The sequence below is a fragment of the Triticum dicoccoides genome, chromosome 3B, assembly GCF_002162155.2.
Source record: "Triticum dicoccoides isolate Atlit2015 ecotype Zavitan chromosome 3B, WEW_v2.0, whole genome shotgun sequence".
In the NCBI taxonomy this organism is placed as follows: Eukaryota; Viridiplantae; Streptophyta; class Magnoliopsida; order Poales; family Poaceae; genus Triticum; species Triticum dicoccoides.
Window position 1 is genome coordinate 389312631 of NC_041385.1, and position 17532 is coordinate 389330162.

Genomic DNA, 17532 nt, shown 5'->3' on the forward strand with positions numbered 1-17532 from the left:
CATCTGGGATGTTGTGCTGTACGTGGCTGAATCTCTGAATGTACTTGCGCAGGGGCTCTCCTTCCTTCTGGGCGAGCAGATGAAGGTCGCTCTCCTGGCCATGAGGCTTGTGGCCGCCTGTAAAGGCGCCGACAAACTGATGGCACAGGTCAGCCCAGGAGGATATAGAGTTGTCCGGCAAGTGCATGAGCCAGGATCTAACATTGGGCTTGAGCACCAGCGGGAAGTAGTTGGCAAGGATCTTGTCGTCCCGCCCCCCAGCAGCTTGCACCGCGATGGTGTAGATGATGAGGAACTCCGACGGATGCGACTTGCCGTCGTACTTCTCTGGTACATCTGGCTTGAAATTCTTCATGTTGGGCCACTGGACTTGCCGCAGCTCACGAGTGAACGCAGGGCAACCTACCGCGTACGGCAAGTCGCCTGGTTCCCCTGGCGCATGCATGTCAACAGAGGGTCCAGCGCGCTTGTCGGATTGACGTCGCACTTCTCTTCGGCGCTCGATGCGAGTACGAGCGTCTTCTTGTTGTCGTTCGTGAAGAACTTGGCGCTGATCGCGACGAGCTCGTGGATCTGACGATGCGGTGGAGTCGCTGTCGAGGTGGATCCGACGAGTCGGCGATCTTGGCCTTCGGGATGGAGAGTGCATGGTGGTTGCACCCCCACCGGTTTCGTCGCCACCGGCTCATGCCTGGCAGTCCTGCCGCGGCCGCGATCACTTGGCTGCCGCGGAGTGTCGCCGTTGGCAAAGCCGATGAGACTCTGAATGGTGGCCCTCCATTGGTCGATCTTGTCTTCTGCTGGAGGGTAATCCAGGAGCAGTTGAGCTCGCACCAAAGATTCTGCTGGAGTGGTGGGCGGCAGTGGCGAACGGTGCGAGGAGCGGGATATGCTCGGACTTCTAACTATGTTGGAAGGAGCAGTATCCCGTCCAGGCGACCGTGCCTCGCTCGTGCCAGCATGTTGGCGTGCATGCTGGTCTTGAGCACCCCGAGATCCACCAGCTCGATCTTGGCCCAACAAACGTATGGTACTGCAAGTACCATGACGCTGTCGCTCCTGCGCCTCCTGAGATGGGTGCGATACATGTACGCACGCCAAGGTTTGTGCAGCCTTGTCCTTGGACCTGGCAGCGTCGTGAGCTTCCTCGTCGACGTCCGTTCTTCCGCCGGCGTCTACTCCACCACCCGTTTGCTCCAGTGGTGGTGGAAGTGACGTGGACGGAGCAGCTGCCGCCGAAGTTTTCTTCTTCGGTGGCATGTCAATGAAGAAAATGGAGATCTGGCTCATGTGAACGCCGGATCAGGTTCACACAACCTCGACACCCCCCTACCTGGCGCGCCAAAGATGTCGGGGAAGCTGATCCACGAACACCTATGGGGCCGGTGGACCGAGCCCCTTTCGGTTCGGCGGGAGGGCGGAGATCGCACGAAGAGCGTATCGAGGCGAAGCACACGAGCAGTTTACCCAGCTTTGGAGCTCTCCGGAGAGATAATACTCCTACTGCTGCTTGTATGATCGTATTGAGTTCTTGCTCGGGTGCGCTGAGTGCTACAGTACACACGAGACCGAGCGTGAGTGTTCTCTGGTTCCCGACTGAAGCAAACCCCCCCTACGTTGCGCATGGGCCTCCTTTTATATGTTCAAGGGGTCACCGACAGGTGGCAACGCAGAGAAGGGTAAAAATGGAAAAGGGGTTGCGGTTGGTACAACCACCTGCACAGTGCATCCTACCTAACCCTGAAGGCAGGGGACAAAGGCATTAAATGCCCGTCTACGTCGCCCAAACAGTGTAAAAAGGGACCGTCAGGGGCGCCACCGCTCGCCACGATGGCAGTCTTGTCAGCTTCGCTTGCCACCGCGCACCGCTGGCTGCACAGCCTCCCGCCATGCGCGCTTGGAAAGGCCCCCAGAGCGACACGTTGGTGGATGTGCTGGAGCGTGGGTACAGAGTGGTAGCCTGCCGCGGCTGTTGTCTTGTCGCGTCCGGAAGCTTGTCGCTCACCGGGCCTTGCCGGGACGCGTGGCGCGTTGCGGCAAGTTCCTCGAAATGCCTTGGTTGGCCTTCCCGGCAAGCTCCTCTTGCCGGGGCCTTGTCTCCTTGGCTTAAATACTTTGTTCTTGAATGGCTCCAAGGGAACCGCGGAGGACCTGGGCGGTAGCCCGGCAAGCCTTGCCGCGGGGTGCTGCAACTGCCCGTGCACAAGTTCGGGATACTAGGGTACCCCTACTCTAGTACACCGACAGGATGGTTTATCAAATGCATGAACATGGCAATGGATGCTCAACATGTGGATATTATCATGCAATTGATGGTGGACAATATGATTATGATGTATGAATATGACATCAAGGTAGATCACAACAAATTTGCTAAGGAAGTGCACAAGTTCATATATCACGGATGACATGGGAATACAAGATGCAACAAGGTAATCATAATGTGAGTCAATCCATGCATAGGGTGCAAACTTGTGGTGAGTATGATATGTCCATCGAGCATGACATCTATGAGCACAATCAACAAATATGGAGGTGTTGGTGTACCAAAGCTCGATGTCGGGGCATGAGTGGAAGACCGAAGGTTCATCCAATAAGTGCGAGCGCTCCTCAAATTTAAGGTCCATGTAGCCAATCTCCAATGTCGCTCCTCTGTTCCTGAGATGTAGCATGTAGACAACAAGAAGGAAACAACAATGAAAGAATGACCCATCCAATATGCGTATTTGAGAATGGCTCAAAGGGAAGGAGTTCACCTCAAGAAAGTTCCCAAAGATGTTGGAGTCGTACATCATGTATGTCTTCACATACCCAATATGTCGCATAACGGCACCGCCTTGTGAATCCTTCAAAATGAAAGAACATGACAAACACTCGGAAAAACAAATGAGGTTAGCGGAAGTGCAAAACCTATCATTCGTGTGGTAAGATACCCAACAAGTGTATGCATCATGCTCATCATAAGAAAGTACAAGGGAGTATTTCATAGTATGGAGGCATATGATGCAAGAACAACCAAATGCAATAGGCTCAATCAAACAAGCATGCATCACAAGTAATATGTCAAAGTCTCCAAGATCAATAAGCATAGTATGGTTGCACTCAATACAAGTGGATATGAAAGAGGCAACTAATGGACACAAGATACAATGATCAAGATATATCATGTGAGAGGCATGAGCATATATGTCATCAACCCAAGAAAGCAAGTAATAGTGGAACATGGGGGATGCAACATAGCAAGCAATCATATCAATCAAGTCAAGCAAGCTAGTAGTGCGAAGATGCAACATACTAGAAGGAATCATGGCAAGCATGTCATGTGTTCAAATAGTGGGCATGCATAATGGACATGACATAGCACAAGCATGAAAGCAAGATATGAGAAAAATATCATCAATGTATTGGCAAGAGACCATATGTAAATAGCAATGGGGCATCATGACTCTCCCAACACAACAAGCATCGAAAGCATGGAGCACATGATAAACATGGCAATATAAACAAAGATCTCCACCAAGCATGCAAATACACATAGGGTCAATCATGGGTAGATGCAAGCATGGGTCACAATTGTATGGCAAAGCCATAGAAGCAAGTATAACATGCAAAGTGAACACGGTAAAATGAGCATAAGGTGACAAGTTGTAAATGGCCCATAGCCGTGTGAGAGCCAAGTAAAAGAGACGCGCGTAGTCCTTGCGCGAAGGGAACGGTGGTAAGGATAGTCCATGGGATCCCAAGTCGTCGTTGCTCTCAAGAGCTCTTTTCGTCAACTCATGGGATTGTGAGGTTGAAGAGTGTTCATAAGTACCTACACAAAACAAAGACAAAGAGAAAATTGTGTGTGCATGGTATATGTACACATCATCCATCATGATGTGCACGTGCATGTGTTGGTTAGTACTAAATAGCCAATGCTCAAATAAATGAGATGCGTGATATAAAAACATGTCATCCATCATGATGGGTTTGTTATTATGTATGACATAATGGAGACTCAAAGGATGTAATGCATCATGAGAAATAGCTAGAGCATTGTTATTCATGGAGTGCATATGGTGCAAGCAATTATGTGAATCTTGTAAAGTATGGAATGCATCAAAATCTCCTAATGTGTATGAGGAAACTATGAGGGCCTCCTCATGAGCATGAGTAGCAAAATCACATGGAGAATATTGACAACATCCAAAACAAAGCATATTTGGAACAATGTGATCATGGCATGGCATAGTAGATGAATTGAGCAAATCATTTAAACGAAGCATGGCAATATCATCACATGAAAAACAAAAGCCAATGACCATCATCTCGTCATCTATGCCATAAATGCAAATGGGATTGATTTTAATGGGACATGCATAGTTACTATGTTGAGATTGTAATGATGCAATATGGGAGATCTCACTCATAGCATATGACAAGTTCAATGGATTGTCAAACATGATGTGACCAAAAGAATTTTCACATGATATCCTATGGAGCATAGCATCACAACTAGGCAACTCAACATGCTCATCATCATATTCATCATAAATAGGTAAGTCAAGGCATGAAGAAGTCTCACTAGCATGAAGCATGGGAATAGGTGGATCAACATCATGGGAGCAATCAATGTCAAGAGAGTCCACTAGTGGGACAAGAGAAGCACCATCACCTATGTTACCTTTGGAGCGTCGCTCATGTGTTGTAGGTGAGGTGTTGAAGATCGTCTCGTTGTCATCTTCATATTGATGGAACCATGTGGGGGTGCATCATCGTCCACCATGGCCATCGGTTTGTTCATTGGAGGTATGGACTCATCGAGGGTAGGCATGTCGTCATGTAGGAGACCTAGCAACAAAGAAGAAAACACACTAGGAGTAGAGGTTAAGTCGTTAGAAACCATAGTGGCCTCACATGCCGTCTCAACTACCTCACTCACTATGTGTTGTGGCTCACTCACTATCTCAAGGATGCTCTCACTCATATGGTTGGTGGAGTCACTCGAATGGCGCTCAACCTCACATAGGATGTGTGGCATGCTCTCATGTGTGGGGCTAGTGGTGGTCACACTCATCCTCTCATAGGAAATGCTCTCAATGTCACGTATGGTGGAGTCACTCATGTCACTCATGGGGTGGTGGCTCTCCTCACATGACAAATGGGACATCTCAACATATGTGGGTGTCGGAGAGGTGTAGGTGCAAGAGTCTCCATGCGCGGTCGCATAGCTTGACTCGGATGAGGAGTCCAATGTGGGCGACGTCTTCATGTTGTTGAAGAGGTTCGCGCTCGTCGCCATGGTCGAAGGGGATGGCCCTTGCTCGACCGTCTTGTCACCGTCTTGGTGTTGGAGGCCCATATGATGTGGCACCTCGTAGCTCGTCTCCATGACCGAAGGGAATTTCCCATGCTCGGCCATCTTCCTTGGGGGGCTTCCGAAGATGGAAGTGTCGCCCTCGCTAGTAGGTGGTCGCCTTGGACTTGATGAAGTCGATGTAGGCGTACACATGTGAAGTAGGTGAATATGCCGTATGTCCAAAGGCGAAGATGCCTTGATAGCACTTGGTGAAGATGCCGAAGTGGTTGTTGTAGCCGTAGCGCCGTCTTGGTGGTGCTCGTCTCGCGGTCTTCTCTTTTGCTTATGAAGCTTCGACTTGGCGTGAAGTAGGGGTTGCTGGGACTTGTGCATTTGCGCTTGTGGAGCATCTTCATGATGATGATGATGTCGTTGTCGTGCTTGAGCTCCTTGGCGTTCATCATCGTCGTGCACATGATGCTTGGAGGTGACTTGCCCTTCATGACGATATTGATCACGAACGTGATGGTGGTCACCATGTAGATGTTGACTTGGACGACTTGTGCTTGCATCTTGTTTGCGCTCCGAAGACTTGTGGCTTGAATGTCGCCGCCTTGAAGATGATGAAGGGGAAGTAGACTTGAGCAAGGTCCGAATCTCCTCCATCCTTGCATCTTGCTCCTCTTTATGTGCGGCAAACTTCTTGTCGATGTAGTCCCTTCTCCTTGCTTCAGAGTGATGAATGTCGATGGAGATGTTCTCGATGCGCTCTCGCAATCTTGATTGTGTGCCTTGCACTTGTCGTTGTAGATCGAAGATAGACGCTTTGATGATGTAGTTGTTCACGCCGTCATTTTTGTCGAGGACCGAAGAGGAAATGCCTTGCCTATCCATCACAAGACTCGAGCAAATATGAGTGGGAGAAAGAGAAGAACTTATACCAATGTACCTTGACCGATGTTGACAATGAATCAAGTTCACTCAAATGCGGACAATGAAATAGCACTATTGGTACCAATTCTTGTCGGTTCTCACACCTACACAAGTAAAGCTTATGGTGGAGCTCGGTGAGGATAGTGGCACAAAAATTTAATGCAAAATGTTAGCAAGAGTCAATAATGTTGAAAGAGATTCACAAATTTGCAAGCGAAACAAGTAGACCAATAGCAAAGAATGGCACACAGAAACACACACACGGATAGATAAATGGGGTCATGCAACCAAGGAATGAGCACAAAATGTGGAACCCACGAAAAAGGATCGTGTTGCACAACTCAAGAGAGACGCTAGCACGATTGCTTAATAGGCGGATACGACACTTGTGCACAACCTATAAGATGCAAAATGGATAAACTTTCTATCCCAAGTATGCTATGTATGTATGGTTCCCGGTATTTCTCTCAACATGATCCAAGATGATCGGATATGGCAATCTTATGCAATGTGGTATGATGCTATCGCACTTGCTTACAAGCTTCTTTGCTCTTTCTCTTTTGCTTAAAAGCTTTATTATTACATTTTTTTTCTATGGCCACTTCTGCACAATGTACAAACCAAAATAGCAATTGTGTATATGCGGGAACAAACTTGAGACACAATGGATGATATGATACCAAGATGATATGGTATGTATGCACTGGATGGTGTAGATCACTAATGTGCACAAGTAACGTTGCCGGAAATACCCAAATGGCTAGTCTCGATAGGCAAGTAACGCAAAATGGGCTAGGGGTTATCAATGCAATTTGCAAGGGGAATATACAATGGAGTCGTCGAGGTTACCGTCCTTTGTGATGATGATTCGCGGTGTTCATGATGTAGATACCAAGATGATGGAACTCGTCCCTAATTAGCCGAAACACCTTAGGAAACGCAAAAACCGCGAACTCAAAATCTCAAATGACAAATGTCAAATGGTAGTAGCGGAAATCGGTGGTGGTTTTGCACTAGGAAAATGCGGAAGTGGAGGAGGTGGTTGATGAAGAAGCAATTGTCCCTAAGTAGCCGAAACACCTTAGGAGACTCTAATCACTCCTCAAGCAACCACAAATGCTATGGGGATGAAAATGGGTTAGGTTGCGGAAGTCGATGGTGGCTATGCGGATGATATGGTGGAAGGCCTAGGCAAACTTGCCAAATTTTAGAAAATTTTATGGATTCAAATGATGTTGGTGGTATTTTTGTGGGATGGGGGATGTCAATAGCTTCAAAACAAGCTAAAGAACGTCAAAAACGGACTCCGGATAAATTAGTTATGGGCAAAACGGTGAAACTCGGAACGCTAAAACTGGGAGGGGCGGTAGTACCGCTTGTGAGGGCGGTTGTACCGCTCGAGGTACTCAGCGGTAGTACCGCTCGGAGGGGCGGAAGTACTGCTCATTTCGGGATTTTTCGCAGATCGACTCGGGTCGCGATTTTGGGGCGGAAATGGATGATTTCGGGGCCAAAATTGGATGGATTTCGTGGATGAGAAAAGGGGAAACTTGGGGGAATGCTAGATCCACTTGAAACCAAGCAAATCCATGCATCAAAATCAACAAAACATCATCAAAGCAACAAATCACAAAAAAATTTGGGGCTATTTTTGGTGGGGATTTTCGGATTTAGGACGAAATCAACAAAATCAAGCTAGAAAACAAAGGGTAGGGGCTCCAAAAACGTGATCAACGTGGCTCATGATACCAAGATGATGTAGGGTGGAACCCTATAGCGTCGATCTTTCACGTTTGGAGCGGATCCTACGGGGAATCACGAAGAACACGCGGAAGCACAAAGGGGAAACACGGGGAAAATGAGAGAGAATCACTAAACCGACAAGGAATCAATCACACAAGTGCTAGATCATCACACACATAAGGTAGCACAAGGTTCAAGATCAACAAAGGTAAGGATACAAAGGAACCGTCTTCTCCGCGAGGAGGCCTTGATGTTCTTCCCTAGAAAGGGGTCTTGAATCCGCTTGGGGGATCTTCTCCGAAGAGGTCGTGAACTCCGAGGAGAAGTATCCAAGTGGATGAGCAAAGGCTCTCACACAAATATGAGCTAATCCAATGCTAAACCTAACTAGGAGGAGGTGGAGGAGTATATATAGTCTAGAGCCACGAAGGGGTAAGTGAGGGCGAAGGGGTACACGGGCTCGGCCCAATACACTGTGCGCAGACAGGCCGGTTGTACCGGACATGTGGCCGGTTGTACCGCTGGTAACTCGTTCGGGGCGGAAGTACCGGTCAGACGGGGCGGTAGTTCCGCTCGAAGCCCAGGCGCTGGCTTCTGGAGGTGTACGCCGAAGGGGCAGCGGTTGTTCCGGTCATCGGGGCGGTTGTTCCGGTCTTATGGCAGAAACCGATAAAACCGGTGCAGCACCGGCCTTGCTCCGCTCGATCATAGAAGGTGGACCGGTTGTTGGGCGGTAGTCGGCCGGTTGTTCTGCTTCGGTGGCTTCAGCGGTAGTACCGCCTGGAGTGGGCGGTAGTACCGCTCATTCTGGAGCGGCCAGGTTCTCTTCCTTCTTCACTTCCATGCGCTTGGTGTCCTCGCCGTCTTGTCCAATGCTCGTAGCTGTTCCATGGCCTTCCTCTTGGTTCCTGGACATGCATAGCACACACATTTGAAGTAGTAGCCATGTCTCACATGTGGAAAGTGAAGGTTCGGAGAGGAGCGAGTTCACCTTGTGTCCAAAGGTGTATCTTCGAGGTCTCGTCATATGTCCTCTTGGGGCTTGGAGAGTAGTCGGAGTGTACATGGGGATGAACGTGGGATGCTCCGCATCAAGTTCTGATGTGAATTCTTCTGGTTTGTATATCTATCTCAGCCCTTGCTTGAAAACCTCAAAATTGACTTGCATCTTCCCTTATCACACTACACTTTCTCTTCCTTATTCCATTTCACTGAGCTAAGCAACACCTTTTCACGTATTCACCCTAGATATTATAGAAATTGGTCATATTGATCTGTCGTCTTGTTCTCGGTAGGAACTTGCTGCTATCTTGGTTGGTTTGAGAGCAGGCACTGTATATCCAAAACCGGAGGAAAGTTTGGGTTTGGATCACAAAAGATCGGAGATTTTGGATTGATATGGATGGTTGTGCTTGAAACCACCGTAACTACCCGCTGCTTATGTATAGTTAAGGTGCGGTTGACGGATAAGAGGCCTTCGATATGTTAAGGGAGAGAGGGGAGAGTCATTCCAGAGTTGGGTGGGAATCATTGATAGAAATTTGGATTTTCCCTGAGGTACGATAGCGTCTGAACTAAAGAAAGGGAATATGGAAAGTGAATGTGGTAAAGGATACCAAGAGTAGGTTCCCTGAATGATTTTTAGGAGTATTTTCTTTGAACAAATAAATCTATAAAGAAAACAGGATGGATCTTCCACCTATGCTATGAGTGAATCTTATCATCACTGGCGAGTGGTATCGTATCACCGTCTTCTTCCTGGAAACATCTGCAGAGCTAAGCTAGTGTAGGCTTTGACACTACATATATTCGCTACAAGTATTACACTCGCTTCGCTACACTCTTCTCTTATGCTTCGCGCTTCGCATAGGCTAAATAAGCCGCTCATCCCTGGCGAATCCTACCCACATAGGAATGCGGAACCATCGGGGAAAGGCAAAACATATTCAAGCCCAGGAGAGAAGTCACTGGTTCGATAGGACTAGGGAGAGGACCCTGATCACCTTGCATACGAATTCAAGGCCTTAGGAAAATCATCCTACAATGGACCGTAGGGACTGAGAACGAAGAAGACATAAAAATAAGGTTAGGGGGATAAAAATAAAACCTGCTCCCATTCAAAGTCGTCTTCAAGTACCTTTTTGATTCTTTACCGAGTATGGATGGATCAACTATAGGTTCGAGTTTAGCCAAGATACGTACACGGCTAAGTGTATGAAAATCCAAGAGAGAATCAGAAAATCTAAAAGCTAGGAAGGAGAAGACCAGGTGATTGAATATGACTTGCTAACAGATCCTACTCTTACTTAAGCGCTAGTTTTATTCATGATGGTTCAGTTTCGAGAGCAGCTAAAGTAGTTACCTAATAAGATAGATGAATATTCCATGATCTACGATTATAAAAATCTTCTAATAGAAGTCTAGTTCTTTCTTATTTTAGAAAGGAAGTCTTGCTCTCCTTTCTTGCCGCTACTTGCGTTGTGAGCCAATCTTCAAACTGTTACAGAGAAGCCATTTACTGATTAGCTGCTTGAACGTGGAAATATTTCGGCATATCTGCTCTTAGGTTAGTACGAGAACTCGACTCTACTCGTGCTATAGTCGAGGATGTACTTATACTACTCTAAAGAGGGATCAATTAATGGGGTGCATTTTTTAGCGCAATTCTAGGCAAGACCTTGAATCACAGGGTTTGTTCCTGGCAACCCAGCATTCTTTATCTTGGCATAGATTGTTGTGATGGGATGGATGCCGTGAAAAAGCTTTTTTCTTTGACCGGAATCAACAGGTGTGAACCCATCTAGGATGAGTCAAACATAAGGGGAAGGGCCTCCTGGCAATATCCGTCATACTAGTAATCGATTATTTGGCCTTTTGCAAACGAACAACCTATGAACAGTTGTAGCCTACATAACCTACCTACCCAGACCAAGGGAAGAAGGTATCAGATCACTGTAGTTCTAGACCCCTTTTTTCAAATAAAGGAAGTGACAACGTATGCCCGAAGAGGTTGAATCAATAGTAAGAAGATACCACCCAGGCACAGAATCCGAAATAATAATCAGGAATAGGACTAGGAGAATGAGGTCTAATTTACGGAGTCAAGCTGTAATTGGGCTTAGTGCTCCGATTGCGCCTTAGGACTAGGACTGATAGGTAAATGCCCCTTACTCAACAAATGAAGGTGGGTAGGGCTTTTCTTTCTTTTGTTTAGGATTGGCAATAGGATGGCTACCTCGGCTTCAAAGCTGTTAGAGAATGCGCTCTTATCACTATAGGGACGCGAGAGAAATTCCTCGAAGGTAGTATTAAAGGGATGGGGCATTACCGGTGTTAGCGACGAAGGGATTGTTTGCAAGAAAATGTTGCCCTGTTAAGATAAGAACAAGGGGCATGCCACGCATAATAGTAAAAAAGGGCAGAGAAGAGGATTGAGGGATAGAAGGAGCTGGAGGCCAACAAGGAATAGAAGAAGTTGTTCCACTCGTAGCTCTTCTTCTTTTTTATAGCTTAACTCACATTTTGGGAGCGGATGCTGCTCGAGCTAAAGATATGCCCCCAACTCTTGAACAACTCTCACTTGCCTTGGCTGATAGCTTAGATGACCGAGCGTTAGGCATGGTTACCAATGGTTTAACAGTATATATCTTGTTTGGTGAGCCAGCCGGCTTCACCCGAGGATGAAGGTAGTAGAACAAAGAGGAGCCGCATCTTTTCCTGGCCGAAGAGGAATCAAGGTCCATCTCATTAAGGCCGAACATTTAGTCTCGTACCCGATAACAGGGAACATCTGGTCTTGTTTGGTTTTTCTTTCAAGGATTTTTTCTTTCTTGCAATTCTGTGAACTTTGAATGCATCATTTCCTCCATTTCTCGGAACTTATCGCGGAATCTAGGCCCACTAGGACTCGGCGGGATTTCTGGTAAATCAAGCTCTCTCAGGGGTGGAATCCAGCCCCCACTACTCAATGTTATCACTCTACAGGATTCGACAATGGATTTGTCTTCCTCCGTCTCTTCAAACATTTCCAATCCTGCTATTTTCCCCAAGTCTTCTTGAGTAATATGATCCCTGAGGGTCAATCCTTTCCCTTCCCCCCTTTGCCCTTTCAAATGAAAAAGAACTACCAATGCAAAAAAATATGAAATGAAATGAACAATTGCTACTTATTTATTAAATTACACAGAAAAGGAAGTCTGTAAAAAACAAGAGCCAACCTAAAACTTAACTACCCCTTGCCCTCCCACTGAACCCTTCTTTCTATCCAAAAAAGGAAGAGCGCACCAAAAAAAGAATCCAGAAAAAACTCCGCAACTTACGCTCTCATTGCAGCGGCACCTGTTAAAGTGGCAGCAAGAAAGAAAAGACCAAAAAGAAGGGTTTTTTAATACCTCTGACGAACCGAACCAATCAGTCTGATCATCCTTGCCCGTCCCCCTCTTCTGTCAACCGTTGAAAGAGCATAGCCCAGGAATGAACCATATCGATCCAAGGTTGCAAGGAAAGAAGAAAGGTAAAGCAGACCATAGGAATCTTCTGATGAAGTCAATCAGAGGACGGTTAGGTTCTTTGTTGCCTCATCTGCTTAGCTTATAGATTACACGGTTTATCATGATAGGCATTCCAATCAATGGTTGGACGATCAATACCATCGAACTATTCCATTCCACTGCTGAATGACGGAAACAGAAGCTTTTTCTTACTGATGGACTGATCCTGGGAGTTCAGACTGACGGTTAGATGGTAGTTCGCTTGTGTGCTTATTTTCCTTCCCCACTCAAAAACAAGTGTTACAGAATGTTCTTCAATTCAAATAGGTATGATACCGTCCATCCTTCCAGAGCTAGGCATCTGCTTAAGAATGAGAATCTTCGACAGAGATTGTTCCTTCAGTTTAGCAATCAATTAGATCCATACTGACTTAGCTTGAAGCATGGCTTGCCATTTCCAGGCTCGATGCTACTCTTGGGAACATTATTGATACATCGACTTTCAAGCATCTCGTAGTTGAGCGGTACTGCCACCAACAGTACCAAGATGGAAAGGGACTGCTGAACATGGATAGAACGAGAGTCGAACTCACATGTCTCTCTTTTCCTGTTAGTTAGGAAAGAAAGCCAATATAAACGGTTCCATATTAACGAATTGCCTCTGACTACTCTTCCCAGGCTAGTCAAACTATAGGATTCCCATTCACTTAGTAAACTTATTGGACAGACGGGTCAACCACTTGACCGAGGGGAGTAAGGTTCGTCACCATAGTCCCGATAGAAGGTCGAGTTTAAAAACAAACCGAAGACAAAGCAACGAATGAAAGGAAGGACGGCTTGCTTCGCTTTACAACCAGGGCGGGTCTCGCTGTCGGATCAATGCACATGATGCACAATCTACAAACAATAATAGAGAGAGCCGACCAAGAACGAAAAAACCTAGAAACAAACCCGCGAGCGAATACCAAACAGAGTAAGGAGGAAGGGCCGAAGGCGGCTTACTAAGCGAGAAAGCTCCAAGCAATAACGCATTAGAAGGGAGCTTGCTGTTTTGCAACCTAAGCGGTATAGCTAAGCTTACTCATCAAGGGCCGATAGATAGGGCTGCTCTTGTTGCTAATGGAGAAAGATTGGAGTGAAGTTTAGTATGCTTTCTAAGATCAGAGGAGGAAAAGAATGAAGGTGTGGGCGGGAAGGAGGAGGCAAGGCCCCCTCAATGTGTATTCGGCTACTCATTACGGAACCACCGAATGAAGGGGAACTTGCTGAATCAACTCCTTGGAAATCGTAGGCCTGACTGAGGGTCAATCTAGTGGTAACCTCAACCTAGGAATGCCTATTTCACTTCCTTGACAGAGCCAACTGAGATGCTCTGTCTCGATGTTGACCTAACATGGATTGGTTCTAAATTATGAATCAAAAATCCTGATCTCGCAAAGGATACGCAATAGTTGTGTGTACTCGAGGACTCTTAGGGAAAGAAAAGCACTTTTCTCTCTCAGCAGTTAGACCGGCTATGGGTGGGTTGGTTATATACTGTGCCTTCTTTCTTCGAACCTTTTGGTATGTATTGCCCCCTAACTATAGATCAGATCCACCAGACCAGAAACTCAATTCCGCACTACTGCTGCGTCGCCGGACTTATCCACCTCAGGGATTCGTGGAATTTCTGTTTTTGAATTGCGTTGGGGGAAATCTACCAAAGCTAGGCAGATAGATAGACTCCTTTCCGGCTGCTAAGGGAGAGCAAGAAACTAAATCAAATGATTGTTTTTTTCACCAGCGCCCTTTTTTGCGGGTACTAAGAGTCCCCTCACTACCAACCAGCAGGCATCATCATCTGGCTGGGTCTTGCCGGTATCAACAACGAGAAAGAAGAACCAAATGGAAACAGCAACTAACTATGGCTCTTGACCTAGACAACGTCCTAGGCGTAGGGGAGATCAAAACAAGAAGTCACGCCTAGACGACAATGCCCGTCCTGGGCTACTGTAAGTAGATCGAGAGGTCATTCCACCCCTTGTCCCCGAAGATGGGTAATATGTTCTCATACAATGTTGCTCCAACTTTTTTCTAGAGGGCCTAGCTGGCGAGCGATCCTAGTCCGTGGCAGGGAACAAGATAGCAAGCGAGCGTACCTTTGTTCGCTTCTTTTCCACCAAGCACAGAAGTTTAATGAGAACTGTAGGTCGGTGGCTACCTAAGGAAACTCCGATTTGATCCGCCCCCCGGCTGGGCGGCATCTACCTCATCCCGATCACAAGGAGAGGTTCACCATGATGGGGGTCAGGTACTTTAATTCTTTGCGTTCCAGAAAGAATGAAATGCATAGGGGACCATCCTTTTTTGCGGCATGCTCTCTTATTTATGCATTCGCAGGGGGGCGAGGGCCAACCTTAGTTGACTGACAATGACAAAGGCTTGCGAAACAAAGAAGTGCCTTTGAAATGGAATCTTAATTAACTATCAGTGGTGCGAAGCAGCTTAGCCCCGGGGAGCTAAAGGTTTTACCTTTGTAAGCGAATTGTGGTTCTTCTATGTAGGGTATTCCTCCTTTACTCTCTTAATTAACGTCGAGCTAAGTGACTTTGTGTAGCGTAGTAGAATGAAGGCTACGTATGCACCGACACTCTCTTATCCCTAAGCCTCTTCGCTAACTCGCTCGCCTACAAAAATGAGTAGGCGAGGCTAGGCAAACTCAGCTGCTGACTTTGACTGTACTGTAGTAGAGTTTCTAGCCTTTTATTTTAGAACCCTTTCTCATGTTCTTTCATCCATCAAGTAGGCGAACCGTCAGGTCCTTAGTAACGTTGACAAATAAGAAGAGCCGGTGAAAAAAAGAAAGCTAGAATTTCCAATAGTGAGACTTGCTTGACAAGCTACCTTTCATCTTGATATGAGGTGCGAAGAGAAACATCTCTTTTTTATGACTTCCACTTCTCGATCCCGGCCTGGAAAAGTGACTGACCCCTTGATGAATGAAAGAAAGGGTTTATGAGCCCTAGCCCTGTAAGCCCACACCTGTGTAGAGTAGATCATTCAACACCTGCGGCACAAACCCATTTTTGACCAATTGGTCCATATATCATAGGCGACCGAACGGCCGCCCCCCATCTTACTAGACCAACCTGCTATAATTATTCCATAAACACCTAGCGAAGATATGGCAAACAAATAAAGTAGCCCTATGTTCGGATCTGACAATACCATACCATAATCAAAAGGTACAACGGCCCAAGCGACCAGACTTAACATAAATGTAGCCACTGGAGCCATTCTAACAAGGGAAAAATTAGCACTACTTGGTGAAATATGTTCTTTTAGAATCAATTTCAAACCATCTGCTAGAGGTTGTAACAATCCGAACGATCTCACTACATCAGGACCCTTTTGATGTTGCATAAAAGCCATTACTTTACGTTTAGCTGGTACTAAAAAGGCTACTCCTAGTAGAAGTGGTAGAATTAAACAAAGTATTTCCGTTGGAACAGCTATGTACGTTTTCGATTTTCTGTTCACTCATGATCGGGCCTGACCTGGTCGATCCGATCAAACTATTTCACTTATGATCTGGCCTGGTTGACCCAATCATGATATTGACGGATGGGACCTTTTATCGAAAAACTCCGGATCCCGAGAAGTTTTGAAGATGGTGCTCCTGTTACGTTACTTTGAATGGAATCCTCACTTGACTAAGCATAAGCAAAAACGTGGCTGAGAGTAAGCAATCCCCTTTCCTAGTGGTTGAGTCATGATCAGAAATATTGCGGAAGAAAGTGAAATGTCCTATCGTCGTCCCAATTTGGGTAATCCATGATGTCTCCATTTTATGTATCCATCATGACTCGTTTTCGGTGTATCGATAGTTTGTTGTATTACACTTTGAACTAACCTAGAGGCCGTGCTTAGGCAAAAATCAATATCAGTGAAGTAATCCCGAAACTCTAGAAATCGTGAAGAATTTCTTCCATTTTGTTAAATATCGTGAATATAGTGGAAAAAACTCTAGAATATTCCTTTGAATGGAATTTTTCATTGGGTTCGACTTGTTGTTCGACAAAATAGAGAGCTATTTATCGTATGTTATTGTAAGGTGATTCATTCATAACATTTATTATGTGTGGTTTCAAGATGCTAAAAAGTAGATTTGGTAATCGGCTTTTGAGCTCCATTATGTGGACTTCATCAATTTTCGAATTATGGACTTGGCGGTAGTGGTCAATACTAACTGCACCATCTAAATGCTCCCTGAACAGGTTTGCGTACTCGTCAGGGTTGAGTTGAGGGACCTGCCCGTGCGCTAATTGGGCTTCGAGGTGGCTATACGCGAAAAAGCTCACTTTCTACTGAGGCCTGTTCTGTCCTAAACTGTTCCAGAATGTTATTTGTTTCATAGGAAGATTCCAAAAGCACATTGATGCCAAAAGAATCTTCGAAACCGGTGGAGAGGCTATTCTGGTTGAAGGCTAGACAAATAACATGATTGAGGTATGTAAATAAAACCTGTGAACTAGCTATATAATATGATCTAAATATAGAAGAATACCAAAGATAACGGATTGCAAAATAAGCTTTTTAGCTTTCTTTTTCTTTTGTGCGTGCTCCTTCCCGACCGCCGATAGGCTACGGGGCTTTGCACTTCGGCCCCATTGTGTGAATACCACATCAAGGTGACAGGATTCGAACCTATGGCCCTCTGTACCCAAAACAGATGTGCTGACCAGACTGCGCTACACCTCGTCTCCCCCTCAGAACATATGGATCTACCTGATCCATAAAGAAAAGAACCACCGATTTTAGGAAATTTTGACAATTCTCTTTCACTTGCATTTTTTCATAAAGGCTCACTCTTGTTCTTCTTACATCTTGCCCTTTTTTCTTGAGAATTGTATATGTGGCTACTGCTGTTTTGCCAGTCTATCTGTCCCCAATAATGAACTCCCGCTGATCGCGCCCTATAGGGATAATCGAATCGATAGCAATAAGCCCTGTTTGAAGAGGTTCGTATGTGGAACGCCTGGAAATTCTACTTGGAGCAGGAGATTCAATTAAGAGAGATTCGGAAGCTACAATTTCGCCTCTCCT

The 17532-nt window shown here is 46.0% G+C and overlaps 1 protein-coding gene, 1 non-coding gene and 1 pseudogene across 2 annotated transcripts; 1 reads left to right on the forward strand and 2 right to left on the reverse strand.

Moving 5' to 3' along the window:
* The window catches only part of LOC119279550, a 34785-nt pseudogene extending 20058 nt beyond the window's left edge, over positions 1-14727 (forward strand).
* A 759-nt stretch (positions 14728-15486) lies between these two features.
* LOC119279551 (NADH-ubiquinone oxidoreductase chain 1-like) lies at positions 15487-15858 on the reverse strand. Its single transcript, XM_037560755.1, has one exon. It carries the CDS (start codon positions 15856-15858, stop codon positions 15487-15489), a length of 372 nt encoding a protein of 123 aa, XP_037416652.1.
* Positions 15859-17112: 1254 nt separating this feature from the next.
* TRNAP-UGG lies at positions 17113-17187 on the reverse strand. The gene has a single exon. It is a non-coding gene; the product is annotated as a tRNA-Pro (tRNA).
* Positions 17188-17532: the final 345 nt, after the last annotated feature.

Bases quoted from the DNA above. Each gene is read 5' to 3' on its own strand.
- LOC119279551 (XM_037560755.1), bottom strand. From the start codon at position 15,858: ATGGCTTTTATGCAACATCAAAAGGGTCCTGATGTAGTGAGATCGTTC.